Raw genomic sequence first — 24,163 nt, 5'->3', positions numbered from 1 at the left:
CTGGTTCTGTTCACTTCACTATGCATCAGTTCATGTGAGTCTTTCCAGAGTTTTCTGAAATCATCCTGCTTGTCATTTCTTATAGCACAATAATATTCCATTGCAATCACATACCATAGCTTGTTTAGCCGTTTCCCAATTGATGGGCATCCCTTTGATTTCTAATTCGTAGCCACCATAAAAGGGCTTCTACAAATATTTTTTACAAATAAGTCTATTTCTCTTTTTTTTTGGATGCACAGACAGGATTTCTTTGGAGCCCAGATATTCTTTTTGGCACTATATGCAGTATCTAAGAAAAATGGGAAAATTACTTCAGGCATATTTATCAGGAGAGAAGAAATATACAGTGAAGGCAGAAAGGATTAGATAGTCTATATCAGTCCAGAGTTATAAAGGTGTGGTTAGCAGTAAATGGAGTAAATATAAAAACAGGAACAACATTTATTTGCCGCCTCAGTAGAGAAAGCCGAAGATTAAAAGAGTTACCTACTCTTTTGTGACTAAAATACATCCCTTTCTCATCATATCTCTCCTTGAGGGATTAACTATGAATGTTCTCCTTACAAGTCTGAAGAGATGATGATTTATGGGGATGTTGCCTTAGGTCATTGTTTAGTACTACATGGTCAACCCATTTTTCTATGATCTGTACATTCATTTGTTACAGAAGAACATTTCCTTTGCATGAGCTCCAATGCCAACATTTTTGTTTGCATCCTTTCTTTCCATAATGAAGTGATTTCCCTCTAGACTCAGCCCCACATCATATAACAAAAGTCCCAGACTGGCCAGAAAGTATGCCCAGTGTTTCTGGGCATTAAAGTGACCATGTAGTTGCAGTAGAACTACATTATATTGTGCTGTTAATCTATGATATTACCAGATGGGAAAGCCCCATGTAGAAAAATACCATCAGACTCTAAGAAAACACCAGCTGGTTTAATGTCATGTGCTTAGTGCAATTTATGAAGTAAATAACTGATGATAATGCAAAATGGGAGAACAGCATTTTGATGGTTAAAAAAAATCCTATATTAAAGATTATATGGTCTTAGGCACATATGAAGAGTGCTGGTTCTTGAACTTGGTTTAAATATTAAGTGGAAATATTACTGGGAATGTCTGGTTTGCAGAGGAAATAGCTTTTAAAATTCATTTCTGAAAATTAACCAATATAGAGTAAAGAGACATTATATGTGTTATTAGTCACTTGTTATCCTTCCTGTTAACTCATAGCCAAGCAAATAATCTTCAGAATTTCAGAGAAACTTACTTATTGTTATGTGGGATGAAAAGTGAGCATAATGAAGGACAAACTCCAAAATCAAGTAAAGCCTATTCTGACATATAGATGTTCAGGAATCTTAGCTGATGGCAAATGTCATACTAAAAATATTGGAAGCAGCTGGAAGGAAGTATCTGTCCCCAAACTTCTTCATTACAGGGATTCCTGTGTACACCCCACAACTGCTAATCACTTGTCCTGTGTTCCATGTAGTGAGTTTCATTCTTGTCTTATGTAGCATATCATGGTGGAAAGAGCAGTACCCTGAAGGTGGAGATAAAAGTTCTCTCTTCTCTGCTGCTAAACCAAGTGACATTGGACAAGTGATGTAACTGCTCTGATCCTTAGCTTTCTTGAGAATTAGAGGTCGGACTAGATGACCTAAAAGCTGCCTTTGAGCTCCCTCGGAGCAGTGATGGGCCATTTCTCTACTAGTGAGAGTCAGACTGAGGACTGCCACTTGATGACAATGGAAGAGGCAGCTAGTGTTCACAACCCACCTGAAGGCAGAAATTTATTGATTCTTGAGAGATGTGTGTATGGTTTTTCTCTTAGGTAAAGCCTGAACTGGCTGGGCAGTTTCTTTTAGTTCTATTGTATTCAACCTGAGTAGGTATAAAACAGTCACATCTGCTTGATTCATGTGGCCATTAATGGAGTTGATTCTGTACCTTCCCATTTGGGTAGGTGTCCTGGGTCTCATCTTGGTGGGGCTCAAGTCAGGTTTGCTTTGAGCTAATTTTGGTGCAACTGTAGAGACTGAAAGGCCAGAGAGAAATCTCAGAAATCAGTAAAATGAGGGATAAATATCTTCTCCATGTTTTTGTCCAGTGCTTTCTGTCTTTGAACAGAAACACAGTATGTAGATTAGAGTTTTTGTTCACTCAGCACTGTATCTTGTGGTTAATAAATTGCTAAATGCCTTAGAAAGTAATCATCATCCAGTTTTTTCAAAATGTGAAGTCTTCATTTTATACATTTCAGAGGAATAGATTCCTTTTTTGCCTTTGTGTTGATTCACAAGATTGTATTTCCCCTTTAGGCTATAACTACAAATACTATTCAATAGTAAAATTTTCCAATCTCTTGTGTTATTCTACTTGTAGCATTTGATTTTCAGCCTTTGCTGCCTTTTACTGAATCCTTGCATGGAAATGAAAAGAGCTTGTCCCTTTAGCCATCTCTTATGACATGTGGGGATATCATGAACCATTCAATAGTATTTAGGACACAGTGTTAAATAATTAATGTTTATGGGAAGGGGGAGGTTTAGAGTGAAGGTGATTATATTCTGACTTCTTTAAATGCTGGAATAGATGTTCTGTATTTCTATTAAAATTGCTAGTTATGCTAAATATTCTTTTTTTAATGTTAAAATTTTCTGTTATATTCATTTTCTGTTCTGGTGTGCCTGTGTCATTTTAACTTGCCATTGTTTCTTCTAATATGTGTTTTGCCTCCACCACCCCTCCACTTTCAGTCTGCTCGGCCAAGGTTTAAGGGTACTCCATAATAGGGTGATTGAAAAGTTCCCTTCTTTAAAGTATTAGAAGAATTTGGTCTCTAATCTTCATTTTTCACTAAAGCATCCCCCAGTACCAAAGAGAATGTCATCTAGTTGATGTGTTTATAGTAACTGTGGTCACAGGAGCTGTACCACTATAGAAGTTCGCAGTTGCCTTCAGTCAGAAGTCATCTCTGCAAGATCATTGTGAGGCAGATTTGTATGTGTCTAAAAGAACCATTTCCATTACCAACAACACATGATGGGTACTGAAGAAGGACCTTATCTTGTGTGAGTTTGTAATCAGTTCATCAGCCCATCTGAGAGGTAATTTTCCTTTTAAAAAGATGGGTTTTGGATTTTTAGGTGATCATTTTTTTAAGGTTGGAATAGATCATGTGTAAGGTTCCTGCCTGATCTGCAATTATATGTTCTCATGTAATTCATAAAGTACAGTTAGCCATCTAGACTCAGTGCCTTTGTCCTTTTTTCTAGCGAGTCTTAACAGTCATTCATATGCCCTCCCAAATTAGACTGCTTTCAGTGAAAAGAGGGTGTTCAAGTCTGTGTATAATCTTTAATGGTCACATAAACAGGGCAAACTGCACACTCTTTGGTAAGTATATTTTGTCTTTCATTCTTGGGGGTGAAAAGCATAGTCCAGTACCCACTTAAAGCAGATTTCAAATCTCATGAACTCTGTAACAAGTAACCTGTACTTACTAGTTTTGTGTGAAATCATCTTCAAGGTCAAAAGACCTAGGATTTAATCTGACTTTTTCCTGAGGTTATTTCAAATTATATCACAGAGTTTAATACTCCCTGTTTCATTGTTGCCTGTACTTTCGAGCAGACTGAAAAGGAAATAGATTTCACTTTCTATTCTGTTGTAGATTTATAGTTATTTTGTTGCTTATGTACATTTATGTTACATTTGTAGTTTTAAAGCTTTAGTAACCTTTTCTTTTTCTGTAATATAGTTTGCTTAATTTTAGTATTTTCATTGTTTAGTTAATTTGCTATGGAAATCTATATATCCATTTCATATTTTTTGTGCCTTTGTTTTCAGTTTATATTATTTCAGGGCTAAAAGGATAGATTAGAGATGTATGTTTCATATGAAATAATCATTTAATTTCTTAGATGTTTACTGTTTTTCTTTTATATTAAAAGACCAATGTGTGCCATGTGAAGACAATGCATTAGTAGTAGGGGCCACTAATTGTTTCCTATTTGCTATCTGAACTAATACCTGACACTTTGAGTTGATATCAGAATTGAGTTGTTTTTTTTAATCTCACCAAAGCTTTTTTCTAAATAAAATAATTTCTATCAATTAATAGAAAAGGAAAGAAGCTAAATGTGAGAGAACTCTATTTAATTTGTGATATTAAAAGTTAGGTCTGTAATTATACATTTTTATCCCCACCCAGGATTTTTTTCATTCCTGATAATTTAGAGAGTGTGGAGAGAATGTGTGTTGTGTGTGTGTGTGTGTGTGTGTGTGTGTGTGTGTGTGTGTATACATATACATATACCCTTGAGAGGTAGCTTTTTTGTTCTTTCTTGTAATTTTATCTTGATGCTCTTCCAATGTCCCCCAAAACTATTTTATTCAGAAAATTCTGGCTGCACAGGCTTTCTGCCTATGTATCTGTTTCTTCTATATGTCACTTTTCTTTCCTGACAGATGGAAAATCTTTTTCCTAATCAAAATTCTTTATCATCATGCTAATAGACATTGTTGTGAGTAAGGCCAGTTTCTCAAGCTGCACTTTGAGTCCCAGCCACATTTCTTTGTCTTTTGTGTCTCTGCTTTTTGTTGTAACCACTGGGGGAGAAAAAGGACAACAACAAACCATCTAATTCCATTCCATGTGCATAAAGGCCATTAAGTTCATAAATGCATTTTTTTTCCTCCTAACAATCTTTGTAGAGCTCTAGGTGATCATTTAGCTCTCAATTGTCATTCATCCACCTGTTGTAATTGATATAGAGAGTAGTGATGCAGTTCATTCGGTCTTTGCCAGTTGTTTTACCAAGTACTTGATTGTGTTCATATGAACGACTGTCCTGTCAGAAGCTATTTAGAAGCCACCTGATAGTGCAGTATAGTCTGAGAGGGCACCTTGTTAACATGGTCAGCAGGAGACTTCCTGAAGACTCCATGCATCCAAATACCAAATTCTCTCTATAGTTAATGCTATAATGTTTGTCTTTCTGTTTCTGTCACTAGGGCGTTTGTATACCTGAGTAACCTGTTATACCCAGTACCCCTGATTCATAGAGTGGCTGTTGTCAGTGAGAAGGGTGAAGTTCGGGGATTTCTGCGTGTGGCAGTACAGGCTATTGCAGGTAAGGAAGTGCCATTTCATAAAATGGCCCTATACTTTTTGATTTAATCTCTGTCTTGAGGCTTAGCAAAAATTCATTACTCACGTGGTCCTTTTATTATTTGTTTAAGTTTTGGGATATTTTTGTTTCTTAAAAAAATTTTCTCCATGAAATTTCCAGTGCCCCACCATACTTGGGTGTGTACCTTAGGTTTATGAAGGTTATGCAAGTAAAATGCAGTTTCTTCCAAATTGCAAAGAGTGTGGTTGCAGTGGCAGTCCGTATCTGTCTACATGTAACAAGAGAGGATCCTCATCACAAGGTTGGCCCCTAAGTGCTTTGATCATGATGATTTGTGATCCAGAACAGAAGGCATAATGGCCCCTTGGTCAGAGGACCATCGATTTAGAGAAATGGAGGAGGAGGCAGAGGGGGCTGCCAATTCTGTAGTTTTTAAACCACTCACAAATGTTAAGCTTTCAGTACCCTAAATGTTAGATCTTTGGCCTACAATCGATGAGTTGGTACACTACTGACATGCTTGAACCGTATTACATTAAGATTTTTGTTAGGAATGAAACCATAAGACATAAAGAAGCAGAAGCTGAATGGAAGGGTGATCCACAGGTTATCCTCATAGATGAGCAAATAATGGAGTTGTTTCATCTTGTGTCTAGATACAACAAGAACAGTCATTTCTGACTTGCAGTGCTTAGAATGAGCACTAGCAAACCCACTGCTGATGAATAATCACCGTTTATATCTCAATATTTGTTGTAGAGATTAAAGTGGAGGAAATATAAGAGCTCAGGAAAGCCCTCCAAGGTGGTGCAGTAGATAGAGAGCACTGGGCATGGAATCCGGAAGACCTGAGTTCACATGTGGCCTTGGACACTTCCTAACTGTGTGACCCTGGGCAAGTCACTTAAACCCATTTGCCTCAGTTTCTCATCTATAAAATGAACTGGAGGAGGAACTAGCAGACCACCGTAGTATCTGCCAAGAAAACCCCAAATGGGGTCATGAAGAATCAGACAAAACTGAAACAACTGAACAAGAAAGCCCTCCGAAGCAATTCACTGTGTATTTTAATACTTTTACTTTAAAGGTAGCCCTGGGGGAAATCTTGTAAAATGCTTGAAAAAATGATTTGGCATTTAAAAAAAAAGAAAGATGATAAAGGGTTTGTGAATTATTCAGAAGCCTTGTACACACACGCACACACACACACACACACACACACACATACACATTCTGAATACTTTTTTCAGTAAGAAAGCTGGAAAAGCAGTGGGTAGTGGGAAACGCCAAAAAAAACTTTACAAAAATTGAAATTGAATATGTCTTGAGAGGCAACAACTTGTGACCAATGTGGGAGCCGTTTTTTGAATCGAATTCTTGTTGTGCATTTGAATTATCAGCTAGTTAGAGCAAACAAAGGTCATCATCAGTACCTGGTTGGAATAAAGGATAAAAATGAGATGATACTGCATATGATTACAACTGTTCCCACCCAACCACCAGCTTTTGACTCCGGGAAATAGGAAACATTTAATAGTAAAGGTAAGGGCATAGGGGAAATGATTTTACAGATGGCTTAGAATGAGACCCAATTAAGGCCAGCCATCTGGAAAGTATTGCTAGATGAAACTGGAAGGATGACAACAAATAGACATAAAATGGGATAGATTTACCACATTTATAGTGACCTTTGATAATAGTGATGCCAGACAATTGTACAATACTAATCTGCTCTACTGCTACCATTCTATAGTGTAGTAAAGTAATTAAACCATAGAAATAGATTTTTTTAAATGAGGAACTGAAAGCACAGTGGCCTTTGCTTAGGATTATAAAGTCTTCCATAGTGAAGACTTTAATGATACAGGTGATGGTGTTTTCATCACTTACTAACAATTAAAGAAATAGGCTTCAAAACAGAAAGGCATATTTGGGTATTACTAGCTGCCCCTGTCTCACTCCCCAAAAGAGATGGTTTCAGAACGAGATTTGGATTTCTGGACCTATAAGAATGATGAGAAATATTTATCTGGAATCTAATTAGAAGATCCTTAAACTTGAAAAGGGAAAGAACACACCTGCCTATACCCTAAATACGTGCGCTGGACTAGCAACTGTGTTGCCTAAATCCACTAATAATTTATGTTATCTTCTCTCTACTGGCCCTTATTGCCTTAAGGCTACCCTTTTATTCTTCCCTAATTGAATCTCTGTGCTCTTCTAAACCTTCTCTTCCTTCCTTGGGACTCCTGCATCACTCTCTCCCTAATTCTCTCTTTGCAGAGGATCCTGAGACAATAGTGGCTTTTCAGCTAGGAACTTCCTCTTCTCCCCTATTCATAAAACTACTTAAAATCATCACTGGTGAAAGATGGCTCTTTCTCTCACAAAGGCCTCTACTTTTATGTTTGATTCTATTCCTTCCCATACCTTTGGCTGATTGCTTCTATAATCATTTTCCACCCACTCTCTTTAAGCTTCAGTCTTCCTATCTAAAGCGTACAAACATATCCAAGTCTCTTCAGACGAACTTCATTGGACCCTACCATTCCTTAGCAACTGATAGTCCATCCAATGAGCTTGACTTTGATTCTTGGCACAATTATAAAGCCTATCATTATGAAGTGTTGGTTAATGGATGGCTAGAAAAGGAGGCGATGGTCACAAAGAGCTAACAGAGCTTCATTGACATTGATTATGCCAGCATAACTTCATTTCCATTTTTGGCAAAGTTACTAGGCTGGTAAATCAGGAAACTGCATAGATATTTGGGGTTTAGTCATTTCAGTCGTGTCCAACTCTTCCTGACCACACGTGGGTTTTTGTTTTTGTTTTTTGACAGAGGTACTGGAGTGGTTTGCCATTTCCTTCTCCAGCTCCTTTTACAGATGAGGAAATGAGGCGAATAGGGTTAAGTGACTTGCCCGGGGTCATACAGCTTATAAGTGTCTGAGACCAGATTTGAACTCCAGAATGTAAGTCTTCTTGACTCTATCTAGGCCCAGCACTCTATCCACCGTACCACCTAGTTGCTCCATACGTAAATATAGCTTACCTAGATTTTAGCAAAATATTTAATCCAGTCTCTTAGGCTATTCTTGTGGACAAATTGGAGGTAAATGGATTGAGTGACAGTGCTATTAGGTAGATCCAGAAGTGGTTTGATGGCCAAACCCAAAGAGTTGTCATTAATGATTTAATGTCACCTTTGGAAGTAAGTCTTCAGTGGAGTGACCCAGGGATCTGTGTTTGCCCTCTGCTATTTGACATTTTTTATCAGTGACTTGGATAAAGGCCTAGAAAGCATCTTTATCAGATCTGTTGATGACACAAAGGTGTGAAGGGAGTACTAGTAGTCTAGGGGATGAAGTTATGATGCAGACTTATTTCAACTGGGGGCGGCTAGGTGGTGTAATAGATAGACCTCTGGTCTTGGAGTCAGGAGGACCTGAGTTCAAATCCGGCCTCAGGTGCTTGACACTTACTAGCTATGTGACCCTGGGCAAGTCACTTCACCCTGATTGCCTTATCAAAAAGCAAAAAATAGAATTTATTTCATAAGATGAAGTTTAATAGGGATCAGTGTAAAAGTTTTACACTTGGGTCTCAAAAAAAATCAACTTCACAAGTTAAAGATGAGGGAATTATGGCTGTGTAGCAATTGTCTAAAAATAAGATCTGAGGGTTTTGATGGACTACAAATTTATTATGAGTCACAAGTGTGATATGGCAGCCAAGAAAGCTATGATGTGATCTCGGCTGGCATTAAAAAGGCATGATGTTCCCACTGAATCAGGGAGGCAATTGATCGTCTCTCTGTCCTCTGCTCTGATCAAAGAACATGAGATGTACTTGATGCATTTTAGGAAGGACAATGACAATGTGGGTGATCTTCAGAATAGAGCAAACCGATGCTGAAATTTCTCAAACTCACATCATATGAGGACTGAAGGCACTAGGCATAATTGAACTTGGCAAAACAAGACTTAGTAGAAGGATATAGCTTTCTCTAAGTATTTGAAGGGCTAAGTGGAAGAGGGATTAAATTTGTTCTGCTTGGCAATTTGGAGAAATGGGTGAAATGACAGAGGCAGATTTAGACTTGATGTAAGAAAAAACTTGATATTAATTAGGGCAATCCATAAATGAAATGGATTGCCTTAAAAGTAGTAAATTCCTGCTTTCTAGAGACTTTCATACAGAAAGTTGAACAATTATTTGTATATGTCATAGAGGGGATTCTCTACCTAGAAGTAGACAACCTCAAATTATCTTCCAGTTCTCAGCTTTTCTTGTTCTGTGAGGAGAAATTGCGGTTACAAAATGAAATCTGGCTGACTCTCATATGTGGCTAACTCACAATCGATCATGCTACCATTACCTGGAGGTAAAAATATCTGGGTGAATAATGAATATTGTCCAGTCTATGACAACCAATTGAGTAATCCAGTGGTCTCTAAACTTTTTAAATTGTGAATCCCATACAGTACAGTTTTTGAGCATCTAGAGGAAGCATCGTCATCTTGGAAAGGGTACCTGCCCAGCTACTACTGTGGGTGTCTGGGTCACAGCTCAGTTGTAACTGACCTGAGGGACTGATACCTGGCAGAAGGAAGGAGGTTCAGAGCTTCACAGCATGTGAGGGGGTAAAGGTTGTGAGTGTTGAGCTATAATGGGCAAAGGGTAGGTGTAGTTTATTGAAGACAAACTCTACAATTGTATTTCACAGAGAGGAGGGGAGACAACCTATCTTCCCACCCTCTGGCTGATCACTCATCCCTTCAAGTCATGCCATGGCCCCCACTTTATAGACCACTAGAATAGACGGTCCAGTGAGTTCGTCCATACCCAGTATGTATAGGATCATTGGATCTATGTCTGCAAGGAACCCAAGAGATCATCTAGTTTAGTTTAAACACCTCAATTTGCAGATGAGCAAACTGAGATACAGAAATATTAAGGAACTTGACCAAAGTCAAACAGGTAATAAGTAGCCAACCACTATTTTAACCGTGGGCCTCAGACTTTAAATTCAGTGCTCCTCCCTATTTTGAAATGGCACTGCTTTACAATGAGCTGAGTCCAGATTTTAATAGATGGAAGAGAAGGGAAAAGGACTGAATCACAGATGGGAAATGTGTTTGATTCCAAGGCACTTCCCATATTTTTAATATCATTCTGCTAGTAATGATATATAGCAGTCTCTTACATATATCAGATACCTAATGAATGTTTATTGGGTTGAAGCATGGAACAATATAGTCTCAAAAGAATCACAATTTCAGGTGACTCAGAGATCAGTGGAAAGATGTGCAGTGCTTGTGTGTAGCTTGCTGCATATTACCAATGATGATGGTGCATGCAAAGTGGAGTGGGAAAAAAAAACCTCGAAGGCATGTCTGATTGGACAAGGAGGTAGGCTAGTGTGGCAGATGGCCAGCCAGGTTATTGCACTGATCCTCATGAAATGATAAAAGATGCAGAGGAAGGCCTGTACATCAGACAGCTCTTCTATGGACTTTTTGGAAAGATGTGGTGAAAATCGCAGAATAGAAATATGTAGATGGGTTGCAATGTGGGCTGGTGTTGTACATGCTCACATTGATGAGATCACAAATCCATTAAAATATAAATCAGTTCTTTACTGTTTGCTTCCTAGCTGTTAATCTTAAAAACTACAAGTTGATTCTAGACAGTATCTGCTGCTATTCTGGAATAAGTGGATAAAGGAATTTCCCTTGACACTATGTGGGCAACTTAGAGACTGCTCATAGAAGATTTCTTTACTGTTAAAACAACATCACCCTACTTATTCAGAAATGTTGAATTATTTTACAGGGCTTTTTTTTTCCCCATATGAGCCAAACAGTTTCAAGCTTTACAGCTTATTGGCTGCCACTTTGAAAAGAACTATTAAGGCATAAGTATTTGTCATTTCTCAATAATCTATCCTTCCTAGGGCCTGAGAAATTAGCCAAGACATTTCCTGTGATATTCTGCCTTTGGACCAATAGCCCATTTTCCAGATTTCTGTATTGTATTCAGAAGGTAACCTTGCAACCCTTCTGCTATGAGAACCTGTAAAACAGTCACTCTTAGATAAGCTGAGATTATGGATTTACCTCAGCAAGAATAAAATTACTGATATTATGATAAATTTTCATAATTGATCTGTGTTACAGTAAGATATTTGAGGAAGAAAGTCAGTGTCGTCAGGCTTGAGTAATACCTTAATTTTGTAGGTCTCGAAGATAATGTTAGTTTCATAGTGACAACTGTTTGATACCTGAGTTGTTACCGAATAACTATTTTATTTCCACCTGGATACTTTGAAGAAATTATCTGTATATTAAGAATCCATTGGGGCTAATTGTCTCTTGGTTGACAGACTTGGCAAATAGACCAAAATCCAATGGCCTATATGATTCAACTCCCTTCTGAACTAGATGAGTTTCTCAGTAATTCATCAGTCAATGGATAGAGTACTTGCCCTAGAGTCAGACAGACCTGAGTTCAAATCCGACCTCCAACACTTACTAGCTGTGTGACCCTAGGCAAGTCATTTAACCCGATTGCCTCCAAAGAATAACAATAATTCATCGATCATTTGTAAGCAAATACTATATGCAAAGCATCATAAAGGCCCAGGAATACAAAGATTAAAATTAACACAGTCCTTGCTCTCAAGGAGCCCAGGTAGAGTTAAAGTCCATTCACATCACTGCATGTGTAGCCTACATTGAACTGGCTATAGTAAATAGAGATTCCAGATACGGGTGATAAAACACAAAATGAGCTGAGGCTAGCGAAGAAAGCTAAGGATGACAAAAACCATTTGTTTTTTAATTATGGGGAGGAGAAGAAAATCAAAGGAGGGCTCTGACCACTCCTTAGGGGTAAATGGGAAGAAAGTAATAGACAATGAAGAAAACATAGAGCTACTAAACTCTTATAAGTTTCTGCTTTCTCTACCACGGAGAATGGTCTTTGGATTGAAAAGGAAAAAGGAGAGTAAGATAATAGAGTGAACCTAGCTGACCTAGGGATGTTCAAATCACTTGGCTCAGATGAACTACATCCTGAAGTATGGAAAATGGAAGATGTGATTTCTGAGCCATTGTCAGTAGTCTTTGAAAGATCATGGAAAATGCGAGAGAAAATGAGACTATTGGATAAGGGATAAATGTTCCAATTTAAAAAAAAAATAGGAAAAGAATGGAATCTTCCAGCTATGGGCCAGTAAGCTTGACTTTGATTCCTGAAAAACTTCTAGGATGTATTCTTAATGAATTGAATGTCTTGGGGGAAAAGTAGCTAGCACAGAGCCAGCAGGTTTTGGTTTTGTTTTATCAAGACCAGGTCAAGCCACGTGAACCTCACTTCCTTTTTTGACAAGGTGGCTAAACTTGCAGGGTAATGGCCACAGTGGTGGATTTGGAGTCAGGGAGACCCTGTCCACGTCTGCCTCTGCCATGTGCATGTCAGTAATCCTCTTTAAACATAAAACAATTCATGAGATACTTCTACTGATTACTGCTGCTTGTGAGCTGTGCTGGTGTCCATGGATGGAATTGCCCATCTCTGACACTGAACTGACTAAACTGGAGTACCAGGGGAATGCTGTCTCTTGGTAGAGTAACCTCACAAGGCACTTGATAAAATCGCTGATGCTGATCTTATAGCCAAGATGGAGATTTGTGGGCTAGACAGGACGACAGTTAAGTGAACCCAGAACTGGTTGGCTAAAACCAAAGTCTAGTTAATAATTATTTTGTGTCACTTTGTGGGAGGAGGTCTTCAGTGGAGGAGCTGGCTATGCTGTTTAACATTTTTATCACTGATTTGGATAAAATCATTGAAGCATGCTTATCAATTTTTATTTTAAAATGTTATAAATATCTTTGTTTTTATCATCTTCATTTCCTAATCGTCTACCCAAAGAGCCATTACTATGGCAAAGAATAAAGAAAGAAATTTTTTAAAAAGATATTCAGTGAAACTAATGAAACACGTTAACCAAGGTAGACAGTATATGCGATGTTATATACATCCATAATTCCCAACATCTGTAAAGAAAGGAGGGAGGCACATTGGAATATCTCTTCCTGGTCTGGTTAGTTCATTATTCTTACACAGCAGGGAAGAGAAAGGAAATAATCATTTACAAAGCATCTACTATTTGCCAGGCACCATGCTTAGTGATTTTTACAAATATTATCTCATTTCATCCTCACAAAAACTCTAGGAAATAGGTACTATTATTATCCCCATTTTACAGATGAGGAAACTGAGAGAGACAGAGGTTAAATTACTTGCCCAGGGTCACACAGCTAATTAGTGTCTGAGGACAGATTTGAACTAAGGTTTGTGCACTGTGCCACCCAGCTACCTTTACACAGCACTCAATTTCATTTTTTTTTCCAATTTTACAATGTTGTAGTCATTTATATTTTCTTGGTTCCATTTATTTCTCTTTGTATCAGTTCACATAAGTCTGCCCATATTTCTCTGTTTTCTTTCTATTCATCATTTCTTATAACACAGCAATATTCTATTAAATTCATGCATCACAATTTGATTGGCCTTTCTCTAATATATCAGGACTTATGTTGTTTCCAGTTCTTCGCTACTACAAAAAAATGCTATTGATATATATGAGACCTTTCTATCTTTGACCTATTTGGAATATACACTTAGCAGTGGGGTCTCTGAATCAAAGGATATAGGCCTTTTAGTTACTTTCTTAACATAATTTCACATTGCTTTTATACATGGTTAGACCATTGCACAGCTCTGCCAACAGTGTATAACTGACTGTTTTCTGCAACCTCCTCCAGCATCTGTTGTCTTTATTAATTTTGCTGGATGTGATGTAAAACCTCAGAATTATACTGATTTGCATCTCTTATTTTTAGTGATTTGGAGTAATATTCCATATCGCATCTTTTGTATCAGATCTTTATCAGAAATATTTGACACAGAGATTTTCCTCGGTTGACCACTTCTCTTCTTATCCTAGTTGCAATGATTTTGTTCATGCAAAACTTTTCAATTTCTTGTAATTTAAATTATCCTTTTTTTTTTAATTTTCACCTGTCATAGGATCAGAGATTTAGAGCTAGCAGCGACTTTAGAAGCCATCTACCGCCCAATGTTCTTGATTTATTGTTGAGGAAACTGAGACCCAGAGAGGTTAAGGGACTTGCTGAAGGTCACCAAGGCAATAAAAGTGGCAAAGCTGGGATTTTGTAATTTGAGCCTGGGCCTTCTGAATCCAAATCCAGCAGACCTTCAACTGCATAATGTTGCCTCTCTGGTCCTTGAGTGATTAAGAATTCTTCCCTTACATAATTTGTTTTGCTTTATTTATTACAAGAGAGGACTTATATTTGGATGGAAGGATGGGAAGAGTCAGGGTGGCAGTAATGGTAGCAGCATACTCTAGTGGATAGAGTACAGCTTTAGAGTCATGAAGGCCTGTATTCAAATGCTGCCTCAGTCACCTAAGTAGCTGTGTGACCCTGGAAAAGTTAACCTCTCTTGAGTTTCAGTTCATAAGAGGAAATGAGAGGGTTAAATCGGGGGCTTTTTGGCTTCCTTCCAATTCTTAATCTATGATGAAAAGAAAAAAGAAAAAAAAGGAAATAAATGAAACTCTTAAAATACACAGCAGAAAGCAAATGAAAGTTCAGAAGGGGCCGCAGGCTGTTTGTCTGGCAATGTTATTACTTCCACAGTAAATTTCATATATTTCTTAAAAAGCTGTGTTTAATTGATTCATGATTTCATACACAGTCCTCTTTTCTAGCTTTCTTATACATGAAAATATTCTTTTTTTTTTGGAGAATCTTCTAATTAATTTTTTAAAAAGAGAAAGAAGGAAAAATTCCCCCCACCTTACCCATAGCGATGAAGGCTCCCCAGTCTGATTTAGATCAGCGTCTTAGCCAACGCACCACAACAAGTTCCAGATATACACCCACTGTAATATAGTGAAGATGCACAGAAGTCTTGACAAGCTGCAGAGTTTGGCTAAGTAAAGAAGATGGATTTAATGGAGATCAGTGCAAAGTCTTACATGAGTTCAGAGAAGAATTATCTGTGAAGTACAAGATGCAGGAGACACAGCCAGATAGCAGTTGGTCTGGAAAAGATATTGGGGGTCTTAGTGGACTTGTAAGCTTCATATGAGTCAACAGTATAATATGTCAGCCAAAAAAGTTGATGCCATGTAGGTTGCGCTGGAAAGGCTTCCAAGGCTAGAGAACTTTATTAGGTTCTGCTGTACTCGGCCCTAGTCAGACCATGTCTGGAGTAACGTATTCATTTCAGGGTGCCACATTGTAGGAAGGAAATAGGCAGAAAATATCTAGGGCAGAGAGGCTCAGGTAGGGGTGGGTCTTCAGATCCTATTGGAAGAGAACTGGTTGATTGTCTGAAGTAACTAGGATGTTAAGCCTGGAGAACAGCAGACTGTGAAAGAGTGAGGGTGGGAGAGCGCCTTCAAGGGCTGAAATATGAGCAAATTGAAATTGCAAAGAGCCACATTTACACTTTGGATTTCAGGAAAGACTTCCCAGGATTAGAATTATTCCAAAGTGGAATGAGCTGCCTCAGGAAGTGATGGGATTTGTGAAGCTTATTTTATTGGCAGTGTTTCTAAATCAGACAATGAGGAAAATGCTAAAATATTTTCTGTAATGTAAAACATTTCTATATTGTGTATAATAAAAGGTAAAGCAGTTAGTTGCTATATGGGAAGAGTTAAGTAGTGTCCTACCAATACACAGTATTTATTACATCAGGAATTTATGGTAGTACTAGTTTAAGAGTCATGGTTCTTTTGAGACTGGTCTGATATAAGCAAAGGACAATTCAGTTCATTTGTATGATTGCTTTTTTTTTTGCTTGTTTCTAGTGTCATTTGGAGAAGTGGATTAAAATGACTCAATTGAATTGCCCTACTCTTGTTCTGTCTCATCCCTTCAATAGATCTTCTTTAATGCTGTCTAGTTTTCAAAATCTCAACTGGCAAGACTGTTTGGCAGTCTAATAAATATCACTTACTTTTAGTCTGAGTATTCAGTCTTAGTTGAGCCCTACTTTGATTTTAGCCTTAGCTTATTTACAGTGGTTTTTTTTTCTTGTTTTTTTTTTATATGAATAGCTGATGAAGAAGCTCCTGATTATGGCTCTGGAATTCGGCAGTCAGGAACAGCTAAAATATCTTTTGATAATGAATATTTTAATCAGGTAAGGCTTCAAATAAAATAGAAAGATTTGAGGTGGGGGAGGAGAGGAAGAAAGATGTGGAGACAAAATTCTAGAAGTTGGACCAAAAATTCTTCACTATTGGTAACTGCAGAGCAACTTGTATAGTCAATTCCTGGAAAGTTGTCAGCAAGTTTTAACTTACCAGTAATTGTTATTAGCTTAGCATTGTTAAACCAGTGCTGGTTCCAACCCTGATCAGTCTTCCTCCTTCTTCCATATCCTCAAACAGGGAAAGCCATTTACCTTTAATGTCATTTTTGTGTTTCAGACAGTTTTACATGTGTAACTTTTTTAAAGAAATAATTTTTATTTTGAATTTTATATTTTAAAAAGGTATTAAACATTACAACAAAACTATTTAAATTTTTTAATGTATTTAAATATTCAAATAAGGACAAGAATGTATTAATAATACTTTTATAATTTCTTTCTAAGCTTTTAAATTATAACGTTTTTCATTCCTGGTCCTTTTTTTGAGACATAATGAGAAATTCAAAGAAACCAGTATCAGCATGCTTAGATCATGTGTGACCCCTTGCCTTGTTTTCAGAGTGATTTTTCTTCAGTTGCAATGACCCGTTCTGGATTGTCCCTTGAGGAACTAAGGATTGTGGAAGGGCAGGGTCAGAGTTCTGACATCATTACTCCTCCAGAAGAAATCATTCGAGGGAATGAACTTGGTAAGTGAACAGGAGATGAGATGGTGGTGAAAGAATGTTTCTGATCCCTCTGAGGAAAGGTAAGCAGTTCCATAAGCTGCTTTTGAGCAGGGTCAGAGGTCCTGACTTTGCCTTCTTGAAGGAAAGTCGTATGTAATCTCAGCTACGCACTTGTCATTTGTTTCTCCCCTAGACTTGAAGTCAGGCACTCTGCTGGACGGGAAAATGGTGATGGAAGGGTTTCCTGAAGAGGTTGGAGACCATCTGAAACTGGGCAGCGCTTTCACTTTCCGAGTGACGGTGTTGCAGGCCAGCGGTATCCTCCCGGAATATGCGGACATCTTCTGCCAATTCAAGTAAGCGCAGCTGTTGGTTATTTTCCTCTCTGTAACTTGTCTGGCATAGGGGCTCTGTAGCATAAAGCAGAACGCTTTCTTCACTCAGGGCAGAGAGAAGGAGAAATTGAAGGTTAATAGAATAGGAGTTAGTGGTTGGTGCAATGTATCAGTAGTACATGGAGTGAAGAGCAAGAGGGTGGCTGGTTCTGTGTTAGGATTCGTTCAACAGGAAAGTGGCTCTGAAAAATTTTTTCTAAATCTTATGTCCTACACTCAGTTCTATGCTTAGTGGCGATCTTTCATCACACTACTTCATACAGTCTCCTTCCCCTCTCTCTCTAGGTGAGAGGAAGAAACTCTACAGTAAAAAGGCTGTTGGGCCCTCCATAACCATTGGTCTTACTTATGCAAGTATCCCAAAACCCTTAGTGTAGAGGCAGCTTGGTAGAGTGGCTGAGTAACTGGACTGGAAACCAAAAAGACCTGAGTTCAGATCCTGCCTCTGACACACACTGGCTATGTGACCCTGGGCAAATCACTTAGCCTTTTAGTTCTCTAAGGCTACAAGATGCAGAGAAGGTACCAAACTGGTAGAAGGAATTCATTATACTTCCTTCAAAACCCTCCCTTCTTCCTCCCTTCCCTAATATTGTTAAGGGTATCACCATCCTCTCCATCACCCAGGCTTACAACCTACATGTCATTCTTGACACTTCACTCTGTCACCCCCACGTACCCAATCTGTTGCCGAATCTTACCATTTTACCTTTATTTTCCTGTATACCCTCTTCTCTCCTCTGACACTGCTGGTGTAAGCCTTTATCGCCTCATGCCGGTACAATTGCAGCAGCTTGCTAGTTGGCCTCCCTCCCTCGAGCCTTTTCCCACTGCAGCCCAGCTGGTCTTCGTAAAATGAAGGTCTGATTGCGTCACTCTTCTTCCCCTCCCCCACTTCATTCAATAAACTCCGGGATCAAAGAGAAAATCCTGTATTTGGCTTTCAAAGCCCTTCATAAACTGACCCCTTCCTACCTTTCCCTTCTTTGTATACCTTATTCCCCTCTATAATATTGTGGTACTGGCTTTTTTCCTGTTATTCACACATGAGACTCCATCTCCCTGACTCCAGGAATTTCCACTTGTATCCTCCATTCCTGGAACTCTCTTTCTTCTCCTCTCTGCCTCCTGACTCTCCTGGTTTCCTTCAAGTCTCAGCTACAATCCCACCTCCTACAAGAAGCCTTTGCCAGTCCTCCTTAATGCTACAGCCTTCCCTCTGAGCTTATCTTCACGTTACCCTGCGTATATCTTCTTTGTCCATAGTTGTTTGCATGTTGTCTTCCCCGTCGGATGTGAGCTCTTTTAAAGCAGGGACTGTTTTCTTGCTTTTCTTTGCATTACCTTTGCTACAGTATCCCCTGCTACCAGCTGGGGCACTAGGAAGCATACTGCCACATAGTAAGTACTAAATGTATGTTTGTTGACTTGGAAGTTCCCTATACAAATGAACTCACAGGTCCAGTTCCCATCCCTCAAAAACTAGGAGAGTATAGGATTCAAGCTTATGGCTGACATACACATCCCGTAGTTTGTCAGTGTTACCACTTAATAACTGTTTAGAGCTCAGGCATTGCAAACATTCTACTCCTTCATCAGTTTCCTGTGTCCCTCTTTGGTGGTCCCTGAGTCCAGGACAGTTTGAGAAACACTGCTTTAGTCCCATGGTGGGTCTCAGCTCAATACAAACTACATTTTAGTGCATGGTATAAGGAATACTTACTATAGTATATTATTGTTGAAATATCTCCTGTCTAGTATCATTCAGCTGTTTAATTTGTATTAACTGGTATCATCAAAGCCAGGATGAGGTTGAATGGGACATAATAAAAATCAATCCTCCAGAACTGTCCAATTTTATTTAAGTCAGACCAATGATAAGTTTGAAGGGGGAAAAAAGGCCCTTTATTAGTTGATGTTGACATGATGACTGAAGTTGTTTTAACATTTTTATCTCTGTTCCTTTAACTCTGAAAAAAAGCCAGCATCTCCTGGTGACTCTGAATTCTAGCGATATTAAATTCTGAGAAAGAAGGAGGGAGAAAGGAAATGAGCATTTATTAAGCACTCATTGTGCCATGCACGGTGCTTAACCAATGGGGTTACAAATACAAAAAAAAAAAAAGAAAAACAGGTCCTGCCGTCAAGGGGCTTACATTCTAATGGAGAAAAGAAAACATGTAAAAGAGGTGAAAGTCAAGATATCTGATGGGAACGGAGGGGACAGGCGACATTATGATTTTGAAGTCCAAGGGTCAGGAGTGGGGCTGAGAGGCTTGGGCCCCTACAATACATAGAGAAAGATTCACCTGCAAGTGAGGATGACTCTTAAACCTAGTGCCTCATCACCCCAAAATTCCCACCTCTCACTTTCCTCCTAGTCCCTCACCCAGAGAGACAGACCACAATGGGTGGTGGAGGGAAGGGAGTCCATGATACACATAGATAATCAGCTGGCTTTTGAGGATCTGTGAGCCTGACTACTTGAGAAGAACTAAATCCTTTTAACACACCAGGCCGGTTTCCAGGTGCAGGCTCAACCTCTGTTTGGAGAAGATGGAGTTTGTTGGAAGTATCCACATGCCCACACACGAGTGAGACTTGGATCCAAAGCAGGCAGACGACAGTTGGGCAGTGTGTTGTACCAGTGTGTTTGTTCCTGTCAGGGTGCTAATATTTCTGCCCCAGATGCAGATCCTCTTGAATCATAACTGATAATTCTATAGGCTTTAAGGATTTCAAAGCATTTGACATGCATGATCTCATTTGAGCCTCACATTGAATCGAGGGAGGCAGGTGCTATTCCCCCTATTTTGCAGATGGGGAAACTGAGGCTGAGCAAGATGAAGGGAGCTGTCCAGGGTTATACAACTAGCGAGCATGTAAAGCAGTATTTAAACTCACATCCTTTAAATCCTGAGGCAGTATACTTGCAGTTTGGCAAGTGGGGTGAAACAGATATAGTCCTAGAGTAGTAGTCAGGATTCAAATAGAACTTCTGACACTCAAGGTCTTTCTGGGTTATGATTCCCAGCTCACTTTATCTATGAATTATGGCTACATAATAATAAGAATGGCGGCAGTTTCAAGATGGCAGAGTAGCTGGAAGAAGTACGTTGCCACATTTCCACAAAGATCTAAAAAACATGTTAGACCAAATGGGGAAATCCAAGAAAAAGTTACTGGTGACCAGGAGGAAAAACCATTCAGGGCCTTGCAGGACCCAGAGACTGAAAGAAGGTTAAGAATGGGTACCAGGGCAGAAAGAGATCCCAGGGGATTCCTGAACTAGGACAGGGTACAGGGATGGGTGCCAACTAGGACCTCTGTTGCCCTGTACCAAATTCTAGGTCACAGATCCAGGGCAGACTAAAAGGAGGGGACCTGCATTTAAGGGGTGGCAGAAAGGAGCTATTGTGGTGTAGGTCATAGGCCCTAGCTATGTAACAAGTACACAAGTCATCAGTATTAGTGTGGCTATGATCTCAGGAGCAGAGCAGGGATTCAGTTCTAGACTCCAACCCAGGCTGAAGCCTGCAGAGTCCCAGACCAAAGGGGGCCAGCAGTTCAGTCCCGCTAAACCTCTAGAGTAGTTGAGTCCAGCAGCACTCTACTAGCACTTCCAACCAGAGACAACATGCCTAAATCTGGCTCAAGAACTTGAAGAGCTCAGACCAAAAGGGCAGTGAACAGACTTTATCCCAGATGACCTCTCTTTGAGAGCCCTGAAAGTTTTCAGGTCTTCAGCTCAAGCTGAGAAAGTAATAGAAAAATGTAAGAGGGCAGAAACTCAGCCCATACATTCCCCGCAGAAGTGTGTACAACCCAGCCCTAAAACAAAGTTGAAAGTCAAGTAGTAGGCTAGAAGGAGCCAAAACGAAACCAAAAAAAAATAGAATCCCACCATGAAAAGCTATTGTAGTGACATGGATGCTCAAACTGCAAACCCAGACAAAGAGAATGACTTACAAACATCTTAATGACTTAAAAACATTACATGCAAAGCTTCAAAGAATACTGCAGCTTGGACAGAAATACAAGCAGAATTTTGAGTATGGTAACCTACTGATTGATAAACCCCAGAATTCTAGCTATTGAGGCAAGAACTCATTATTCAACAAAAGCTATTGGGAAAACTGTAAAGTAGTTTGACAGAAACTACATATAGACTCAACATCTCACACAGAGTAACAAGACAAACTCAAAACAAGTTCACAATTTAGACAAAAAGGATGACATAATAGATCTATGGATAGGTAAAGCGTTCATGACCAAACAAGAGATAGAGAAGTTCACAGGAGGTTACATGGACAGTTCTGATTACAAAAAATTAAAATTTTTACACAGACAAAATCCATGCAGCTAAAATTAGAAAGGAATCAGGAAATTAAGAAAAAGTACAGCAAGTATCTTTAATAAAGTTTTCATTTATTAGATATTTTAATTCAGTGCAGTAAGTATTAGGCACCTACTCTGTGCCAGGCACTGTGCTAAAGACCGTTGATACAAAAAGAGGCAAAAGACATTCCCTGCTCTCAAAGAGCTTACAGTGGTGGACTGAGTCAAATTTATAAGAAAAAGAGCCATTCCCTAGGTGAGAAATGGTCAAAGCATATAAACATGCAGTTGTTAGAGGAAGAAATCCAAGCTACCAACAGCTATATGAACAAAATGTTCTAGATCACTAATAATTAGAGAAATGCAAATTAAAGTAACTCGGAGACACTTCCTCACGCTTATCAGACTCGCAAAGTTGACAGAAATGGGACATAACAAATGCTAAAAGGGATGTCCGAAAATAGATATATTAATACACTGTGAGTACAGCTGTGAACTAGTCCAACCATTCTGGAAAACAATTTGGATGCATACCCCAAAAGCTATTAAGCTGTGTATACCCTTTAAACCAGCAATGCTGCTACTAAGTTTGTATCCCAAAGAGATCAAGAAAATAGAAAAAGGACCCATGTGTACAAAAATGCTTTTGGCAGCTCTTTTTGTGGTAGCAAAGAGTTAGAATCTCAGATGATGCTCATCAATTGGGGAATGGATCCATAAGTTATGGCATATGAATGTGCTGTAAGAAAAGATAAAGGGGGTGATTTCATGTAAACCTAGGAAGACACATATGAATCGATACATAGTTAAGTGAGCAGGACCGGGAAAACAATTTGTACAGTAATAACAGTACTCTAAAGACAGCATTGAAAGGCTTGGGAACTTTGAGCGGCACCATAGCTAATCAGGATCCCAGAGGATTCATGATGAAATATGCTACCCGCTTCCTGAGAGATGGGTGGTGGAGTCAGGGTACAGATTAAAATGCTTTTTTCCTTTCCTGTTTGTACGTACCTAACGTGGGGATTTGTTTTGCTAGACTACACGTATTTGTAATGGGTTTTGTTTTTTCTGCTTTCTAAATGTGGGTAGGAGAGGAAGATGCTGAAAATAAAATAAAATGGAATTAAAGATAAAATAATGTTAATGATCTGGTATATGACTTATGGACCAGTCTCATTACATCATAATCATTGTGTATTCTGCCGATATAGTGGAAATGGTATAGAACAATTGAGTGTTATCAGTAGGACTTCATGATCTGCACCAATGGCAAGAGCAATCAGTATTTGTCAAGTACCTGCCATATACTTGGAACTTTATAAGACATAGCTAAGAAGAAGGAGAAAAAGAGAATAAAAGAAGGATAGGGGAATAAAAGTGAGAGAAACAGTAGAAAGGTCTTTATATGGCAAAGCATGGTAGAGTGACACAAATTTTTCACCAATGCTTTGTACCCTTGTGTCAAAAATTACTGCTTTCCTCAAGACCGTGAAACTGATATGTAAAATGAATGTTTTTAAATCCCTTCTCCTCTGGATCTGACTTTCGCTTGCTTTGCTTTTCTGTGTTCTCCTAATGGGTATTATGTCTTTTATCTGAGAATAGTTCACGTACTGACTACTGTTTTCTTCTCTACATATTTTTATTCCCAGTTTCCCCTTAGCAATAGAATTTTCATTGTCTGTGAGTGTAAAGAGTACTTAATATTAGTCTGAACAGTCCACTCTCAACGGATGCTCTATATAAGCTATCCCCAGGCATATAGATGCTACTGACAGGCCTCAGAATATTGTTGTAGCATCTTAAGCTCTTGCAGACCTATTTTACATAAAATTTCATGATTTTCCAAATAATGACTATGGGACCAGAATGAGGCTATTCAGTTTTCTACTTCTCCTAACCCCACCTCCAAGCAGTTTTTCAGATCCGTTTGCTACTGAGTGACTGAGCGCCAAAACAGTTTCTGGAAGTTAGTTTTAAAGAATATTGAATAGTTCTGGTATTAATTTCACTAAAACTTTCATTTATGCTGTCTTGGTCTTCATATATATGTATGTAAACATGTATCGTAGTAAATTTGTCAGTAGTATCCACTTATGGATTCCTGTGTTTTTCCACAATATATATATTTGAAAATGAGGATTCTAGTGACACAAGTTATTGAAAGCTACATTTGTTTTATTCATTTAGCTTCTTACATCGTCACGATGAAGCATTCTCTACTGAACCCCTAAAAAACAATGGCAGGGGAAGTCCTCTCGGCTTTTATCACGTTCAGAATGTAAGTGTGATATATTAATGTCTTTGAAGTTTGGCTAAGAATAGGTGGTACTATCTGGTTTCCATT

The 24,163-nt window shown here is 38.7% G+C and overlaps 1 protein-coding gene across 1 annotated transcript in view; it reads left to right on the top strand.

Moving 5' to 3' along the window:
- KIF1B (kinesin family member 1B) overlaps positions 1 to 24,163 on the top strand; it is a 185,890-nt gene that overhangs the window by 119,816 nt on the left and 41,911 nt on the right. The window contains exons 28-32 of the mRNA XM_020974134.2: positions 5,029 to 5,147; positions 16,315 to 16,400; positions 16,972 to 17,101; positions 17,274 to 17,436; positions 24,007 to 24,097. Of these exons, the coding sequence (XP_020829793.1) occupies positions 5,029 to 5,147; positions 16,315 to 16,400; positions 16,972 to 17,101; positions 17,274 to 17,436; positions 24,007 to 24,097 (589 nt within the window). The remainder of the gene's footprint in view (positions 1 to 5,028; positions 5,148 to 16,314; positions 16,401 to 16,971; positions 17,102 to 17,273; positions 17,437 to 24,006; positions 24,098 to 24,163) is intronic.

The sequence above is a fragment of the Phascolarctos cinereus genome, unplaced genomic scaffold (assembly GCF_003287225.1).
Source record: "Phascolarctos cinereus isolate Bilbo 61053 unplaced genomic scaffold, phaCin_HiC Scaffold_726;HRSCAF=1367, whole genome shotgun sequence".
NCBI classification, from domain to species: domain Eukaryota; kingdom Metazoa; phylum Chordata; class Mammalia; order Diprotodontia; family Phascolarctidae; genus Phascolarctos; species Phascolarctos cinereus.
This window is presented reverse-complemented; position numbering and strand designations above follow the sequence as displayed.